This window comes from Vigna umbellata, chromosome 9 (genome assembly GCF_029865625.1).
Source record: "Vigna umbellata cultivar VRB3 chromosome 9, Vumbellata_1.0, whole genome shotgun sequence".
Lineage (NCBI taxonomy): Eukaryota > Viridiplantae > Streptophyta > Magnoliopsida > Fabales > Fabaceae > Vigna > Vigna umbellata.
The window spans coordinates 12,683,399-12,702,809 of record NC_142173.1 but is presented as its reverse complement, the minus strand read 5'-3'; the positions used below and the strand labels follow the sequence as shown (position 1 = coordinate 12,702,809).

General features: G+C 37.5%; 1 protein-coding gene across 1 annotated transcript; it reads right to left on the bottom strand.

The window, feature by feature from the left end:
* Window positions 1–181: 181 nt before the first annotated feature.
* On the bottom strand, window positions 182–3,884 carry LOC148192596 (uncharacterized). The gene is made up of 3 exons (XM_088099246.1): window positions 2,958–3,884; window positions 1,429–1,694; window positions 182–188 (listed from the first exon to the last, which is right to left on the bottom strand). Exons 1-3 carry the CDS (start codon window positions 3,876–3,878, stop codon window positions 182–184), a joined length of 1,194 nt encoding a protein of 397 aa, XP_087955372.1. The 5' UTR covers window positions 3,879–3,884.
* Window positions 3,885–19,411: the final 15,527 nt, after the last annotated feature.

The window sequence follows — 19,411 nt, the reverse complement described above, 5'->3', positions numbered from 1 at the left end:
TTTCTTTTCCTTACAGTTTCTTCATTAATCAAGAAATTTAGATTAAATATAATTATTTCTTAAATCAATTATATTTGCTGGTCACCCGAGACAATTGTGTTTTTTACCCAAAGGAATTTGTTGTGTAGTTTTCGTAAATGAGGGATTAAAGAGAAATTGACATATGATCGTGTGTGAAGGATTAGAACCTGACAAATTTCATAAATAAAGAATAGAAAAGAGATGAGTTTCTTCGAAACTAAAAATCAATAAAAACTGAGTTTGTAATATTTCTTTACATTTTTAAATAAAAAAGTGTTTATTTAAATTCTTCCACTTGTTCATTCCGAACCAAAATATAAAATTAAGTGATCTTTTGGATTGCATGTATTCTTATTTCGACATTTATGTTTAGATGTGTCCTTGTAATTTATGATCTATGGAATGTTCAAATTTAAATTTATCTTTTATGCTTTTGTTATAAAATCACGCACATCACTATTTTCTCCTATGATTTCTTCTAACCTACGTCTCTATGATGCAACCCTCTTCTCTGTGTACTTCCATGACAGTCAACACCTTTTGCTTGTCTTTCGCCACATTTATTGTGTCCCTGAAGGTCAATTTTGTCATTCTCTCTGCTTTTTCGTTTCCACTGGGTTGATCCATAGACATTATGTTTTGGATGGTGTTTATTTAGAAGATGTTTCTTGTTTATGGGTTAAGTGTTCACTTAAAAGAGTCTTTTTATTTCTTTAGTTTCCTTTTTTGTTGTTCACTCCAATTAATTGGATGTATTCATTAAAGATATTCCAATCCTCCAGTCATTTTAGTATTTGATTGGTTTGACAATTAGTGTTATAATCATTAAAAGTTTCAACAATCATACATTTAACCTGTATTTATAGATTTCGTCATGAACTTTTAATTAGAGTTGACCTAATCATGACCTAGTCTCTGTTAAATCCTATTATTGATTTGTTTAACTTAGCTGAATTATTAACTCATCATAATCGACACCAATCAGTTTTCTACCAGTTTAAACAATCGGTTTGAGGTGTTTGATTGATATGTACTTATCGGTACATATACAATATAAAAATCTATTTGAAATTATATTTTTACGATATTTTAATGTGCTATATTTTATCGAGAATAAATATAGTTAGGATAAGTTTGTGTCTCTCAACGTAGTGCTAAGACATTGCTAAGATAAAGAAATTGCTAAGACGTTCATACCAAGATCTAGGTGCTTGTTTTAAACCATATAGTGCTTTCTTTAATTTGTAGATGTGATTTGGGTTTTTAAAATCCTCAAAACCAGGTGGTTGTTCAACAAATACATCTTCTTTGATATAACCGTTTAGAAAAGCACTTTTAACATCCATTTGAAATAATTTAAATTTCATTATAGATGCATAGGCAAGAAGTAGGCGTATTGCCTCTAACCTGGCAACTGGAGCGTATGTCTCATCATAATCTATACCTTCTTCTTGACTATATCCTTTTGCCACAAGCCTAGCTTTATTCTTGGTGATGTTTCCTTCTTCATCCAGTTTGTTTCTGAACACCCACTTTGTTCCAATTACTTGATGAGTGTCTTTTCTAGGAATTAATTCCCACACTTGATTTCTTTCAAACTCGTTGAGTTCTTCTTGCATTGCGATACACCATTTTTCATCTTGAAGGGCTTCTTTAATATTCTTTGGTTCAATCTGTGACACAAAAGCAACATTCATACAATAATTTACAATATTACTTCTTGTGTTTACCCCTTGTGTGATATCGCCAATTATGTTGTCCAAAGATAATCCTCTAGGTTGTCGCTATATTTTATTTAAATCTTCATCTTGAGGATTGTCATGATTCTTCTCTTTATTTGTCTCCTTTGATGAATCTTCACTTGTTCCTGCATCAAATTCTTCTGACTCAAGAGGTTTTGCCTCAAGGTCCATAATTTCATCAAAAGTAACATGTATGGATTCCTCTATTGTGAACGTTTTCCTATTAAAAATTCTATATGCTTTGCTTGTTAAAGAATATCCAAGAAAAATTCCTTCATCAGCTTTTGAATCAAATTTTCCCAAATTTAGTTTTCCATTGTTTAAAGCATAGCATTTGCATCCAAAGATTTTTAAATGGGAAACATTTGGTTTTTTATTTTTGAAAAGCTCGTAAGGAGTACGTTTTAAAATAGGTCAAATTATCATTCTATTTAAAAAATAGCAAGCAGTACTCACATCATCAACCCAAAATTGTTTAGGAACATTATTTTCATTTAACATAGTACGAGCCAGTTCCTCTAAGGATCTATTCTTTCTTTCTACAACTCTATTTTGTTGGGGAGTTCTAGGTGAAGAATAGTTATGAGAAATACCATGTTCTTCACAAAAACTTTCAAATAATTCATTTTGAAATTCACCACCATGGTCACTTCTAATAGCTTTTATTCTTAGATCCTTTTCATTTTGAACTAAAACATCAAACTTTTTAAAATCTTTAAAAGCTTCACTTTTAAGAGTGAGAAACAAAGTCCAAGTGTATCTTGAAAAATCATCAACAATAACTAAAGCATAATAGTTTCCACCAAAACTTTTTATCCTTGATGGACCAAATAAATCTATATGTAAAAGTTCTAAAGGTTTTAAAGTAGAAACGATATTTTTTGAATGAAAGGAATTTTTAACTTGTTTACCCTTTTGACATGCATCACACAATTTATCTTTTACAAACTTTAATTTAGGTAAACCAATTACTAGATCTCTAGATATAAGTTTGTTTAATTGTTGCATATGTATATGAGCAACACGCCTATGCCATAACCATGGGTTTTCCTCTTTAACAACTAAACATGAAATATTTTTGTTTGATGCATTTTCTAAATCAATTGAATAAATATTATTATGTCTAACTCCTTTTAATGCAATTTCAGAAGAATCATTCTTAAAAATAGTGCAAGAATTCTTCTCAAAGGTTACCTTGAGTCCTTTGTCGCACAGTTGACTTATGCTAATTAAGTTATGCCTTAGTCCTTCTACATATAGCACGTCTTTGATCATCAAGGTGTCTTTGCTTCCTATATCCCCTTTTCCAAGAATTCTTCCTTTGTTGTTGTCACCATAGGTAACAAAGCCTTGTTCCTTTTCTTTAAAATTTGTGAACTTCGTTTTGTCTCCTGTCATGTGTTTTGAGCAACCACTATCGAGACACCACATGACTTTTCTTGATTTCTGTAATACTTGGCTGACATTATCATCATCTGCCATCAAACAGATGTTTGCTTCTTCATCTGAGTCGCTTGAATCTGAAATGGTCTCATTGTCGTCTTCCCATGCAATGTAGGCCTTCTTTTTCTTGAAGAATCTTTTATCCTTTTTGTCTTCACCCTTCTTTTGATTTGGGCAGTCTGCTTTTAGATGCCCCTTTTCTCCACAGCCGTAGCATCGGTAATTTGAGGAAGATACTTGATTGTCTTTCTTTTCGTATCTAAATCTTCCTTTACCTTTAGACTTCATGAACTTGTTTAACCTTTTGATCACAAGACTTAAATTTTCCTCTTCGTGTGAGTCTTCATCTTTCGATTTACCTTTGCTTCTTTCAACCTCCGACTTTAATGCCAAACTCTTCTTGTTGTTTTTGGCTTTTGCTTCTTCTTCATCAAGTCTTCCAAGATCTAGTTCATGTTCCCTCAACTTTCCAAAGAGTGCCGCCATAGTCATGGTGTTGAGGTTTTGTGACTCCGAGATTGCAGTCACCTTTGGTTGCCACGACCTGTCTAAAGACTTCAAGATTTTAATGTTAAGTTCATCGGTATCAAATGACTTACCCAGTCCAATGAGATGATTGACAATGTTGGTGAAGCGTTTTTGAACGTCTGAAATTGTTTCTCCTTGCTTCATCCGGAACATTTCATACTCTTGGATTAAGGAGTTCTTCCTTGCCCTCTTTACATCATCTGTTCCTTCATGCGTCACTCTGAGTACGTCCCACATTTCTTGAGCAGTTTTGCAGACAGAGACCTTGTAGAACTCATCAACAGTCAACGCTGATGCAATGATATTCCGGAATGCATAGTTCTCACCTGTGAATAGTGGGGGTCTATTGATTGATGCACCCTCTGCAAAGGTTTGATGTGATCCTGCCATTTGAATGACTATCAAAGCAAGCTCTGATACCAATTGTTAGAATCGCTGCAATGGAATTATTAGCGTGGAACCAACCAAGAGGGGGGGGGGGGTGAATTGGTTATATACTATTATCGTGCCTTTTATTATTTTTCTCTTAATTTTTCTTACTGAGCAGATAATTAAATATAAATGACAGAGTAAGGGAAAGAGAAAAATTGCACAGGTGATTTTATCCTGGTTCAGATCACTCGGATCCTACGTCCAGTCGCTTATCTCAAACAAGATAAACCTTTTTCACTAACACAAAACAGTTACAAATATTAATCACAAAAAAAAAACAATTTGTAAGAGTTTTAGAAATACCACCTCTCTTGAAACCACAAGAGACGAACTTACACTTCCTTTGAATCTTCACAAAGGATGACCACCTCCTTCGAATGATTCACGAAGGATGATTCTCTTCCAGGCACTTCCTCGGATACACCAAGGATGAACAAGTTATTCCTCTGTCACCGCAGTAGCACTTCAGGACTTTGCAGACAAGAGTTTCCTTAGCTTCAACAGAGTTCTCAAAGAGTTCAGAGATCTTTAGCACAAGGGAAGAGTTATTTTTGAGATAAAGAGTGAGCCATTTTATAGACTCAGCCTAATACTCTTCCATTCTTCGAAAACGGGCCATCTAACGCATATAATCGATTAACACAAGTATTAATCGATTAAAATGAGTACAACGGCTAGTTTTTCAAATCTGAAACCCCCAATGGCTAGTGTTAATCGATTATTATTAGCTTTAATCGATTATTACAAGGGCAATTGGGTTTTCAGTGCCAGCCTCGTTTTAATCGATTAAAACTGGGTTTAATCGATTAAAACAGCTTGTGGATGATTCTCAACAGTCAATAAATCAAATATAAATTACAAGAATCAACCCTAATACATATTTGAGCACTATTACATCAATTTTGATTATTATAAAAGCTTTATAAAATACAGAGATCTTCAATTTGTCTTTATGGATCTTGACTTGTGCAAATATGTTCATCATCAAAACTTCATCTGTGATTTTTGCTAACAACAACCACACACAATGCAAAATGACTATCAAGTCAAAGGCATCTAAGAGAGTTGAAGCTAAAAGCATAAAACTTATCATACCTAAAAAGGTATTCAATTTAGCTCTCAGGAAAAGTAAGCATGTCAAGATGATGTCAGTGATAAAACACACTAAAAGATTAAAACTTAAAACAATAGAGAAAACTTAAACTAAGCAAAAAGTTGTTTGTCAAAAAAGGAAAAATCACAAGAAACGTTTACTCTATCTAAACGTTACCATGAGCCAAAACATTACTTCATCAGACGATGAGTCTTTAATCAACACTTTGCATATTTAGAAGAAAATCTTAATTGTCAAAGGCTACCTCAACGATAAAAAATAAAAAAGCACTCTATTGTTATAAACAAGCATTAAATGACATTAAGTGCTCGACGTTCGAAAACAACAAAAGTGACATTTGATGAGTAGTCTACACAATCAGATCGGTAGCAAGTGTCAGTAACAAGAAAGACATTCACAGAATGTTCGTATCTAAGGAAATCGTGACACAATACCTACAACAGAACATGAAGACAATAAGTAAAACGCCAATCAAGAAGAAGTCTCTCATAGACTAAACGATATCAGTCAAAGTAGAAAATAATAAAATCTTTTACCAATAATAAAACCTTTTGAGAACACCAAAACAAACATGAAATAGGACATACTTATTGTACAAATTTCTGTTTTATCTTATGCAGGTCATTTGCTACAAATAGGGATAGCAAAAAAATTCACAACCGCGGATACCCACGGGTAAAATCCGTTACGGATATTTAGTATCCATGGGTAAAAGGTACCCGTGGATAGCGGGTAATTTAATACCCACTTGTTAACGGCTTGGGTTCGGGTTTCACTTGTTAGCGAGTAAGTCCTCCAGGGAAGTGAAGACGAGGACAAATAAAAGGAAGACGAGGCCGAAGAATGCTACAGTGATGACGTCCAACACTAACGAGGGCCATCCACGCGTTTTGGGGCAGGGAGGTTCACATGACTTATCATAAACCGTATTGGATGAGATCAAAATGGCTTTGGGGTCTGGCATTTTGGAGCTGGGCGCGTTGATGAATGCAAGTGGAAATCAATGAACGTTTGTTAGATGAGAGTGAAGAAGGCTTTACTGGAAGGAGGACGCGACAAAGGGCAGCTACTACCAATGGAGGAGGTGATGACTACTTTCTTTGAAGTGAAGACCCTAGGGTTTGTGAGTTTTAATTTTGAATAAGAAAGCAGAATAAATTATTGGGCCAGAATTTAGGCTAAAGTAAGTTGGAAAATAGGTATCCAACGGGTATCCACGGATTAGAAAAAATCCATAGATTTTTTTTATGCGAGTATCTGACGGGTAGCGGGATGAGTACGGGAACGATTTTTTACTTGTGGGTCGGGTTGCAGGTAGGCACTATCTGTGCCCGACTCGACTCGTTGCCATCCCTAGCTATAAATGATCAGTTACCTCTTCTTGTAAGTATTAAAATGAATATTGAAGATAAAAGAAGAACTTATCAACTTATCAAAAGTTGTGCCAAATGAGATGTCAAATATGCTTTTGATAAAAGCTCTGAAAAGCATGTTTGCTCTAACCAAAGACTCCATCCTATGACAGAAAGCACACTAATAGCCAAAAAAGAACAAATCTCAAAGACAAGCTTCGTCAAACGATCATATTATCAAATCTCAAGAAAAGCTTCGCCATAACAGTTATATCATCAAGGTGTATAAATAAAATATAAGAAGAAGAAGAAAGTGATGATGAGGGAAATGAGATGAGTACAAAGATATATCATCATCATTTGAGCAAGGAAGACTCTTGGAGCTACTAAAAACAAAATTCCTCTAACCAATGACTTGTAATAATCTAAATGACTTGTAAGCAACCGTTGATTGCAATTATGAAGAGAATCGAAACACTTACAACTTGACTCTAGAGAGTTAAGAAAATCTGCAAAGGTTGTCTAGTACCAGGAGTGGTGCGAATACTCATCCAATCTAGGATAATAGGTGGTTATTCGCTCACTAAGACTAGGAGTGGTGAGAATACTCATCCAGCCTAGGGTAATGGGTGATTATTCGCTAACTGAGACCAATAATGGTGAGAATACTCATCCGGTCTAGGGTAACAGGAGGTTATTCACTGACTAAGACCAAGAGTGGTGAGAATACTCATCCAGTCTAGGATAACAAGAGGTTATTCACTGACTGAGACCAGGAATGATGAGAATACTCAACAAGTCAAAGGTAATTAACAAATACTTGTTGACTGAGAAACCAAACATGGTGCGAATACTTAACTAGTCTAGGGTAACTAAAGGTTATTCGCTAATCAGGGATACCAGGAGTGGTGAAAAATACTTCACAACCAAGAGTGTGTGAAACTCAATTAGACGATGTATCACAATGATATTGGAACCGTCTAGGGATACCAAGAGTGGTAAATAGTACTACACAATCAAGAATGAGTCAAACTCAACTAGTCAGAAGTAACGATGGTTACTCAATAGGACTACGAACACTAGGAGTGGTTTAAAACACTCAATTGTACTTCATTGAATATTTAATGGAACCCTCTAGGTTGACCTAGAGGAGAAATGGAAGTAGCCCTAACAAGTGAACCAGTATAAAATTGCTTGAGTGTTGTAGTTCTCTAGGTAAACGACTGCTTTAGATCAACACAATCTCCTTAAGTGCTCAAGATAGCCTTAAGCTATTAGCTAATGTTCACATCTTCAACAAATTACTACTTTTACATCTTTGGATAAAGTTGAGTTGGTTTTGTAAACGATATTATAGAATAGCGTTTACAAACGAAGTATAACTAACTTACAAGTGCTACATACATCATGCTTAGTCGTCTGAAAAGAAAAGATCTAGAAAACACTATTCAACTCTCCTTCTAGTGTTTTTCAGGTACTTTACAATTAAACCTGTTAGATGTTAAGTTGTGTGTTTCTGTTAATTGGGCTTAGCCCATTCTATATTTAGGGTTTAACCCTTATCTTACATTATAAATAAACTACCCTATGTGTATGCTAAACACATAAGGGAGATTTCTCCTAATCTTTTTCACTATATTCAACATGGTATCTAGAGCACAGGAATAGTTCCAGTCAACTCCACGGTCTCCGGCACCCATCACTGCCGCTGTCGTTGCTGTCGCCTCCCTCGCTGCCGTTGCCGCTGCCGCTGCTGTCGCCGCCGCTGCCATCGCCGCCACCGTCGCCGGAGTTCCAGAATCGACCGGCGACCACACCATCGGAATCGTCTCGGCCGAGCGACCACCGTGGTACGAAGATCGCGACGAACGGACCACCCACGCGCCTCCACGCGCCGCCGCAAGAGTTGCGGCTGCCGCCGCGCGTGCCGGCGCGTTACCGGAGCTTTCCTCCGCCGATCAGCATTGCCGTGATCGCCTCCTCGCCCTCTTTTTGGATCTGTGGTCGTTGCGTCAATCGGAGCACTTTGAATTTTTAGGGTTTCTCCTTCTCCATGGCTGCCCAACTTGATGATCGGAGTCAGTCTCGCCAATCAGGTAAAGGACGTCCAAAATGTGACCACTGTGGCAAGCTAGGCCACAAAATTGATAGATGTTATGCGCTTCATGGACGTCCTCCTCGACCTATAGCAATGGCTAATTCTGATCCACCTCTCCGATCACCGTCTGCAGACCATCCTACATCAAATCCCATAAATAACCCTTTACTCTTTCAGGAATTTCTCAGATGGTATGAGGACCGTCAACACTCTAGTTCCACTACATCTGCTTCTATTACACACACAGGTACTCCTTTTGTTGGTCTGACTCACTCTCTCGGATCTTGGGTCCTTAACTCAGGCGCCACCGATCATATCACTGGTAACAAGTCCTTGTTTTCTTCCTTGTCATGTCCGGTTAATTTACCCTCGGTAACGATGGCTGATGGGTCTAGAGTCTCATCTCATGGTATTGGTACTGTTCAGTTAGGTCATCCCAGTCTTGCCTAACTGCAACAACTTGTTCCGAGTCTGTCCAAATTATCAAGTTTGTCGTGTGAGTCTTGTCAGTTAGGTAAACATACTCGTAGTTCCTTTCCTCGTAGTGTTTCACAACAAGCGTCATCCCCCTTTTCATTGGTTCATTCTGATATTTGGGGACCTAGTCGTGTTAAGTCAACTTTAGGATTTCAGTATTTTGTTACCTTTATTGATGACTATTCCAGATGTACTTGGTTGTTTCTCATGAAGAATCGTTCTGAGTTGTTTTCTATTTTTCAAACCTTTTTCAGTGAAATAAAAACTCAGTTTGGGGTTTCTATTCGCACTTTACGCAGTGATAATGACCGTGAATACCTTTCTCAACAGTTTAAACATTTTATGGCTTCTCATGGCATTCTTCACCAAACCTCATGTGCTTATACCCCTTAACAAAATGGGATGGCTGAGCGCAAGAATAGACACCTTATTGAAACAACTCGTACCCTTCTCATTCATGGTCAAGTACCCTCACGTTTTTGGGGTGATGCTGTTCTCACGACATGTTATCTTATCAACCGCATGTCATCCTCCGTCCTAGAGAACAAAATCCCTCATTCTATCTTATTTCCTCAAGGCCCTTTGCATCCATTACCTCTTAGAGTTTTTGGGTCTACATGTTTTGTTCATGATTTTAGTCCTGGTCTTGATAAGTTATCTCCTAGGTCTCACAAATGTGTCTTCTTAGGATTTCCACGGTCACAAAAGGGCTATAAGTGTTTTTCCCCTTCCCTCAATCGTCATTTTATCTCTGCTGATGTCACTTTTGATGAATCTTCTTTTTACTTTACACATCTATCTTCTAGTTCTGTACCTCTCCTTGTTACTGTTGATATTCCTCTTATCTGTGATCCTCCTGGTGATGCTCCACCCATTTTGTCTCCTCCTTCTTTAGACTCTCATTCACCACAGGATCGTCCTTCACCACCACCCCTTCAGGTTTATAGTCGTCGCCTTTGTCTCCCTCATGACTCACTTCCAGTGCCGCCTCCTGTGTCTCCTCCGGCTCTAGCAAATGAGTTTGACTTGCCTATTGCCCTCTGTAAAGGTATACGCTCTACCCGTAACGCTTCCCCCCATTATACTGTTCTTAGTTACCACAGATTATCTCCATCTTTTTACACTTGTCTCTCATCCATTTCTTCTGTGTTAATTCCTAAATCTGTGGGTGATGCCTTAACTCATCCTGGCTGGCGTCAAGCTATGCTGAATTAAGTGCTTTACAGAAAAGTGAAACTTTGGAGCTTGTCCAATTACCATATGGAAAGTCTGTTGTTGGTTGCAGGTGGGTGTATGCTATCAAGGTTGGCCCTGATGGCACAATTGATCGTCTGAAAGTTCGACTGGTTGCCAAAGGGTACACATAGATTTTTGGTTTGGATTATGGTGATACTTTTTCTCCAGTGGCAAAAATGACCTATGTTCGCCTATTCATTGCCATGGCTGCTCTTCGACAATGGCCTCTTTACCAACTTGATGTCAAAAATGCTTTTCTAAATGGTGATTTGCATGAAGAAATTTATATGGAGCAACCGCCTGGCTTTGTTGCTCAGGGAGAGTCATCTGGATTGGTATGTCATCTTCGCAAATCCTTATATGGCCTAAAACAATCTCCTCGGGCCTGGTTTGGTAAATTCAGCTGAGTTGTTCAACAATTTGGTATGTCTCGTAGTGAAGCGGATCATTCAGTGTTCTATCGCCACTCAAGTGCTGGATGTATTTACTTAATAGTGTATGTCCATGATATTGTTCTCACAGGAAGTGACTATCTCGGCATCTCTCAGATGAAACAACACCTTTGTCATCATTGTCAAACCAAAGATCTTGGCAAACTCCGATACTTTTTGGGTATTGAAGTAGCACAATCAAATGATGGTATTGTCATATCTCAGAGGAAGTATGCGTTAGACATTTTGGAGGAAACAGGGTTAATGAACTGTAAATCTGTTGAGACACCTATGGACCCTAACATCAAACTCCTACCAAATCATGGGGAGCCTTTCTCAGATCCTGAACGGTACAGAAGATTAGTTGGTAAATTAAACTATCTTACTGTTACGCTTCCTGACATTTCCTTCGCAGTTAGTGTGGTGAGTCAATTTTTAAACTCCCCATGTGAAGACCATTGGGATGCAGTTGTTCGCATACTGAAGTATATTAAAGGATCACCTGGAAAAGGTTTGCTATATGGCCCTAACACCGATACAAAAATCGTTTGCTATTCAGATGCTAATTGGGCTGGTTCCCCTTCTGATAGGAGGTCTACTTCTGGATATTGTGTCTCTATTGGTGGCAACCTGATATCTTGGAAAAGTAAGAAGCAAAGTGTTGTGGCAAGGTCCAGCGCAGAAGCAGAATATAGAGCTATGGCATCTGCTACTTACGAGCTTGTGTGGCTTAAACAATTACTTAATGAATTGAAATTTGGAGATGTCACTCACATGACACTTATATGTGATAATCAAGCTGCTCTTCATATTAGCTCTAACCCTATCTTCCATGAGAGAACCAAGCACATTGAAGTTGATTGTCATTTTATTAGAGAAAAAATCATATCCGGAGATATCAAGACTGACTTCGTTAACTCAAGCAACCAGTTGGCAGACATATTCACCAAGTCCTTACAAGGACCTAGAATTAACTATCTTTGTAACAAGCTTGGAACATATGATTTATATGCTCCAGCTTGAGGGGGAGTGTTAGATGTTAAGTTGTGTGTTTCTGTTAATTGGGCTTAGCCCATTATGTATTTAGGGTTTAACCCTTATCTTACATTATAAATAAACTACCCTATGTGTATGCTAAACACATAAGGGAGATTTCTCTTAATCTTTTTCATTATATTCAACAAAACCAACTTCAAACCCCTTTATCAATCGTTTCAAGATCGGGCTTAGGAGACCTATGTACTGCATGACTGTTTGGTTAGCCACATACCGAACCATCAACCATCCCTCGAACCATCAAAGGAGCAACTAGCAAGAATAATGGGTCTTAAAATGGATGGGTCGGTCACGACTCAACACAAATAATCGTAATACTAATTCAAATAGACGTAACGTGTGGTTATCCATGATTGAGCCGTGATTAGGCCGATGTTATTCAAAAGTCCACTCCGGAACCTATAAATATAGGTTTAAGGTAATAAGATAAGTGATTTGCATTTAATGCGCTATTAATATTTGTACTGTCAACGTTAAACTGATTTTTGCATTGGAGCGCCTTTCGTAGAAATTCTTCGAGTGGCTTGGACTAGCGGCAACACTAGAACATGGACTTCGGACAACTTTTGGATCTCGGACGAATCACCAAACTTTGGACCATTGACCTCGACCCTACACCTCGAAACATTAACTAACAAACTAACTAATTTCAACACCTAAAAGTCCTTAGCCTCTAACAATAATCTTTGTCAAATTCCAATATCTAAAATAATAACTCATAAATAAATAAAAAACTAATGAAGAACAACAATAACAGTTCTTTGAGGTTTAATGGGATATAAAAGAGACAGAACAAAATATGCACTTCAAAAAAATTGAAGGATGGAAGGGGTAATTGTAAGGATGGACGAAACAAAATCCCTCTCGTGAGAAATAGTAGTTACAAAAATTTAGACTTCGAGAGAAAACATGCTTATGTCATAGTCTGATTGGACTGTAAGGGTCTATGTTAGGATAAAGGGTTAAAAATAGAACATAGGTTGTTAGGTGGTTTTGGGGTTGTTATTCTCCCTAAGGAGAAGACTATATATAGGAAGGGGGTTTCTTTTAGTGGGAAGGATTGTTTTTGTAATTGAGAGGGCTAGACAAGATCTGTGACATCCTGTGTGAAGGGAAACATTGCCCCTTGATTGTATTCAAACACCATACTTGTTTTGAAGTAATAAAGTTATTTTCTAGTGCTAAGTCTGAGACACTAGGGTTTTATGGACCAAATCAGAACTTTCTTGGCTTCTTGTCACCAAGAAACCTAACATTTGGTCTGACCTGCCAGATCCAGAAATGGTGGAAACATGGAAGGAAAATTCAATACATTGGAGAGATGGGCCATCGAACAAGGAAAAGCGATGATTGAAATGAAAGAGAATATGCAAGAATTAAGGGAAAACCTGCAAGAAATAAATGATATGATGCGAAAGTTTAAAACTCATTAGAGGGGATCCGAAGGCAGCCATAACTCTGTTAACGGAGAGAAAAAAGGACGAAGCTTAGAACCAATGGAGGAAATCCAAAAGTGTTTGATGAAAAGGGTGAAATTACCCACCTTTGAAGAAACAAACCCGATGGATGGATAACACGAGTTGAGAAGTTATTTGAAATCTAGAATATTTCGTTTAGAGAAAAGATTTGATTGACTTTCATTAGTATGGAAGGAGAGGTCGATCATTGGATTAGATTCTAGAAAAGGAAGGTCAAGAGCCCTTCTTGGGAGGAGTTAACAAAAGCGTTGATCAGGAAGTTTGGGGCAAGGAAAAGTGTTCTGTTTTTGAGAAATTGACGATATTAAGACAAAAGGGAGAAGTGGAAGAGTGTATTCAAGATTTTGAGATGTTGGTTTCTCAAACAAGAAAACGGTCAAAAGAACAACTCTTATGGTATTTCTTTGCAAGGTTGCAAAATGAAGTTAGAAGCCAAATCAACCTTCATAACCCGAAAGATTTAATAAGGGTTATAGAAATAGTCAAGGACGTGGAAGAAGTAACGATAGATTCCAGGTCTGGAGGAAGAATGGCCAACCAAAACAACAAATCATTGTTGTGGTATGAATGGGGAATATGGACAATATCTAGAACAAAAATGTTCAAAGGCGCCAAGAGTGGTTAAGGGACCTTTAGAACGTGAGTACTGTTAGGAAAAAGGGAAGAGGTACCTCTATTGGTTGCAAGATGGGAGAAACACAATGAGGGAAATTAAGAGCAATGGAATACAAAATCTTGCTTACCCAAAGTACATTAGGAGAAGGGAAGAAGGAAGATGCTTCCATTACGAAGAGGCATACAACCTTGGCCATAGGTGGCCAAAGAAGAATATACGGGTGCTGATCATGGCTAAAGATGAGGAGGAAAACGAAAGGGAAGAAAAGGAGGAAATGGAGCAAAAACAAATGGAACTATCCGTGTTCTCAGTAAGGGGATTAACCCAATCCATTAGAATGAAACTACAAAGGTGGGTTGATGAATCATTATTTTGTACTATTCACTTAGCTTTCCGCACCAAATCTTATTAATGAATTGTGTTTTACTCTTCATTATTGTCTCATTTTCACTATTTGGGCTTAATTTGATCAGTAATTCATATTTTTAATTAATTTGGATTACCCGAGTCTAATTATTCTCATTATTAAATACAGGAAAATTTTGGTATTAAAATTAGGACTTCAAGAGGGTTGCCACATCATTTAATTTCGTTTGTAATTTTTATTATTTCAATTTTGGACCACATTTAAGCTTTGGGCATATTTTTGGTCAAATTTAAGAGAAGCCCGTATGAAGGGCATTTTCATCCAAAGGAGTTTTTAAATACCCAAAATCAGATTTTATGTGCTCTCTTCTCCCTCATTCTCGTTCTCGAAGGCTAGGGCATTTTCAAGCCCCCTTTGGGGGTTTTAGGTTCTTTCTTTCATTTTCTTAATGTATTGAATAATTTACATTATTAATTGCAATTTCGTTTTCGTTTCTTGCTTCCAATTTCATTTCTAGTTTCATTTAAAGCTTTGCCATTTACGTTTTGGAATTGCTTTCGTTTTCTAATCACATTTCGTTTTTGTCTTTGCGTTTGTGTTGCATTTTTGAAATGAATTTCGTTTGCTGCAATGTGTTCTTTAATTTCATTTTAATGGAAGAGTAAAATTGTTTGGGTTGGTAATTGGGGATATTGCATTGTTTGCTTGAGATTTGTAGATTGTAATTGATGGTGTTATTCTTGCTTTCCATGATGTCAATTCGATTTTGTGTTCGCAATTTGTATAAGCTTAGTTTCCTAAATTGTGTTTGATCATTGCCTAGTTGGTTAGAGTCACAATTGCTTAATCAAATTGTGTTTGGTCTAAGAGTCACTTCCTAGTTTATACTACACTTTAATTGCATATTAATTTGATTCGGGTACGTCCTCGATCATGGGTGAAGGGAAAAAGATTGTTGATTTTGATTGATAGTGATGCAAGCCACAATATTATTTCAACAAATTTGGTGACATAACTGGGCCTGGTAGTGGAGGAAACACCTCCATATGAGGTTTTCCTAGGAGATGGACATAGGAAAATCACTAGTGGATGTTGTCTATAACGAAATGGGCTACCACCCAGCAGGCACATGGACCACAAAATCCCAATTAAGGCTAGAGTAGATCCTATCAATGTAAGGCCATATCGATACCCACACATCTTGAAGACAGAAATTGAAAAACAAGTATCAGAGATGTTGAGAACGAGAATAATCAAACCCAGTAACAACCTTTATTCGAGTCTGGTTAGTCTAGTTAAGAAGAGGGATGACAATTGGAGATTTTGTATTGATTACAGGGCCTTAAATAAGGCTACAATTCCGGATAAGTTTCCCATACCAATGATAGAGGAGTTATTGTATGAAAATCAAGGGGCTAACTTCTTTTCTAAGAAGGATTTAAGGGTTGGGTATCATCAAATACGAATGAAGGAGGAAGGCATCCAAAAAATGACTTTTCGCACACACTAAGGGCATTTTGAATTTTTGGTAATGCCCTTTGGGCTTACTAACCGCCCTGTAACCTTCCAATGTGTCATGAACAAGATTTTGAAACATTATTTAAGAAAGCGTGTATTAGTATTTTTTTTATGGTATATTAATATACAACAAGTCTTGGGTGGAACATGTTGATCAACTCAAGCAAGTGTTGCACACTCTATGGCAACATTAATTTTTTGCTAATAAGAAAAAGGTTTAAACCCTCGAACAATCCTCGTATTTGTTGAAAAATCAAGAGTTATCTTGTTGAAAACGGTTTCAATTGGGTCCTAAATTTTGTAAAATCATAACAATTAAGCCTTTTTCGTTAATTGGTCAGAAACAACGTCAAAGTATGCTCATGTGGTGATGCTGATTTGGATGATTTTGTTATGTGGAAATTTTAAATTATGACTTGTAATAACAATTTTAAATTACGTTTTTTATTCTAATTAAGTAATGCAATTAAATCCCCTTAGCTTTAATTATGCCAATTAGCTTTCAAAAAATATTAATTCACCTAATAACCCTAATCAGAAACACCTTTTCCCCAAATTTGGCTTCCTCCTCTTCGTTGATAAACCCCAGCATCAGAGTTTGAACAAGAAGAAAATGTAAACCAGTGGCCATGGAAGTTGAATGAAGATGGTCGACAATGGAGTTGAATGGAGGTTTCGCGACGACGTAATTTGGGTTTTAGGGTTTCCATGGCGGCTTTCGCAGTGGTTTTGCAAATCAGTGGTAGACATTGGCTTTTATTTGTAGATTGGGGTTCAATGGCGTGATGAAGCTCGAGGTTTTGCAGAGGAAGATGAAGGCGCAATTTAGGGTTCGCGATTTTGGGGTTTTGGTTTGTAGGTGGTTACTGTGGTTGTTATGGAGGAGACGCCAGGTTCGTTGATGGTGGTGCGTTAGTTGCACTGTTGGTGGTTCGCGTTTTGTGTCGGCATTTGGGTTTGTGCGATTTGGCTGAAGTTGAAGGTAATTTGGCTTCTTCTTATGGTGGCGCATGGGCTTTTATGGTGGTCTGAAGGTTTTCACAGTGCTGGTTCGCAAAGGGAGGTTGATCATGGCTGGTGATGGCTGATGAGGTTAATGGAGGATGAGATGCTCTGTGGGTGATGAGGAATGAAGCTTCTATGGTTTTTTTGGAAACATTTTCAAAATAGGATTATGCTTCCATATCTTTCTATTTTTTTTCTTTTACTTTACTATATTTCATGTCATAATTTAATTATTTTCACGTAATAAAATGATCCACCTCAACATATTTACTATGCATCACGTCATCACGTTTTAATGCCGTTTTATACCACTTAACAGAAAGGGCTTAATTGTTACGATTTTACAAAATTTAAGACTCAATTGAGACTGTTTGCAGAAAGAGGACCCACTTGAGATTTCTCAACAAATACGAGGACCATCTGAGGGTTTAAACCTAAGAAAAAATGTGAATTTGGAAGGAGACAGTTTCAATATCGAGGACATGTTATATATAGTCAAGGACTGGAAATGGACCAGGAGAAGGTTACTATTGTGCAAGAGTGGCCTATACCAAGGACAATTAAAGTTCTAAGGGGTTTTCTAGGCCTTATAGTGTATTATAGACGGTTCATAACGGATTATGGCAAAATAGCAAGGCCATTAAGGAACCTAGTGAAAAAGGGTCAGTTTGAATGGAATCAACAAAGCACAAAAGCGATGCGAGCTCTTAAGAAGGCTATTACCACTGCACTAGTGGTGACCCTGCCAGATTTCTCCTAAACATTCCATGTGTATTGTGATGTGTCAAGGAAGGGGGTTAGGGCTCTACTGTCACAAAACAATAGGCCTATTCCTATTTCAACAAAACGTTATTTGATTGCTCTCTTTTGAAGTCCATTTTGAGAGGAGTTGATGGCTTTAGTTCTAGCCATTCTACACTGGAGGCTCTATCTACTTAGGTAGAAATTTATGGTTCACACAGTCCCAAGGAGTTTCAAGTACTTCTTGGAACAAAGGATCACCACCCAAAACCAACAAAATTGGTTGGCTAAATTGTTGGGGTGTGAATTTGAGATAGTATACAAAAATGAGGATTCTAATAAGGTGGCAGATGCACTGTCACAAAAATTTAAAGACAAGGTCGAAGGGGAGATGGAAATGAGGGTGATTGCAAGGTCCTTCTGGCAGGATTTTCAGACATTCTTGGGGGAAGTGGAAAGGATCCAACCTCACAAAAGATCAATGAGGATTTGGAAGAATATGCAGACTCACACCCTTTGTTTACCCTGGAACATAATCGCCTCCACTACAAAAGGCGATTAATCTTATCCGCCAATTCATCCTAAATCCCGAAGTTGATAGCTAAATACCACATAACTCCAACAGGGAGACATTCTTGGGTGTTTCGCACGTATAGAAAAGTTGTCCAATCCTTGTATTGGATAAAGATGAAGAAAATCGTGATGGGTTTTGTGGCAACATATATGGTGTGTCATCAACATAAATATCTAGCCTTCTTCCTTACAACCCTTATCTATTTCACAGGTATGGGATGAGATTAGCCTACAATCTATTGTAAGCCTACCTAAATCTAATGGATATGATGCAATTTTGGTAGTGGTGGATAGGATCAACAAGTATGGCACTTTATCCCCCATTAAACACCCTTACTCAACTAAGGCCATTGTTGATATTTTTGTAAAGGAAGTAGTAAAGCTCCCTAAAATTCCCTCATCTATAGTAAGTGATAGGGATCCTACTTTCCTAATCTTGTTTTGGAAGGAGTTATTCAGACTACAAGACACACAATTGCATATGAGCACAACTTATCACCCCGAATCAAATGGACAAACATAGGTGTTGAATAGAACCGTGGAAACTTACTTGAGATGTTTAAGTTCTGAGCAGCCTAAGAATTGGAATAATTTTATACCCTGGGAAGAATACTGGTACAACACTAGTTTCCAAGGTTAAACTAAATGTACTCCTTTAAGATAGTGTATGGAAGACCCCCTCCATCCCTAGCCCATTTTTGTACCAAGGGAGACAATCATAGAGATAGTGGCAGAAGAGTTTATGAGTAGGGATCAGGCTCTCAAAAAACTACATTATCACCTATTAAGAGCTCAGGAACAAATGATAAAATTTGCCAACAAAAGACGTAAACCTTCTAAGATAAAGGTAGGGAATTAGGTTTATTTAAAGATTCGGCCTCATAGACAGGTATACATGCCAACCATATTACACATTCTCAATCAACAGGGACAAAATGTAATATGTGTTTATGTAGCTGTTGGTCAAAAAGCATCTTCTGTGGCTCAAGTGGTGACTACTTTACAAGAAAGAGGAGCAATGGAATACACTATTGTAGTAGCTGAAACAGCGGATTCTCCAGCTACATTACAATACCTCGCGCCTTATACAGGAGCAGCTCTGGCTGAATATTTTATGTACCGCGAACGTCACACTTTAATCATTTATGACGATCTCTCCAAACAAGCACAGGCTTATAGGCAA

Bases quoted from the DNA above. Each gene is read 5' to 3' on its own strand.
- LOC148192596 (XM_088099246.1), bottom strand. From the start codon at position 3,878: ATGAAGCAAGGAGAAACAATTTCAGACGTTCAAAAACGCTTCACCAAC. The intron at 1,695-2,957 runs GTAACCTTTGAG...TTTGTGTCACAG, and splicing joins TGTGCGACAAAGGACTCAAG to ATTGAACCAAAGAATATTAA.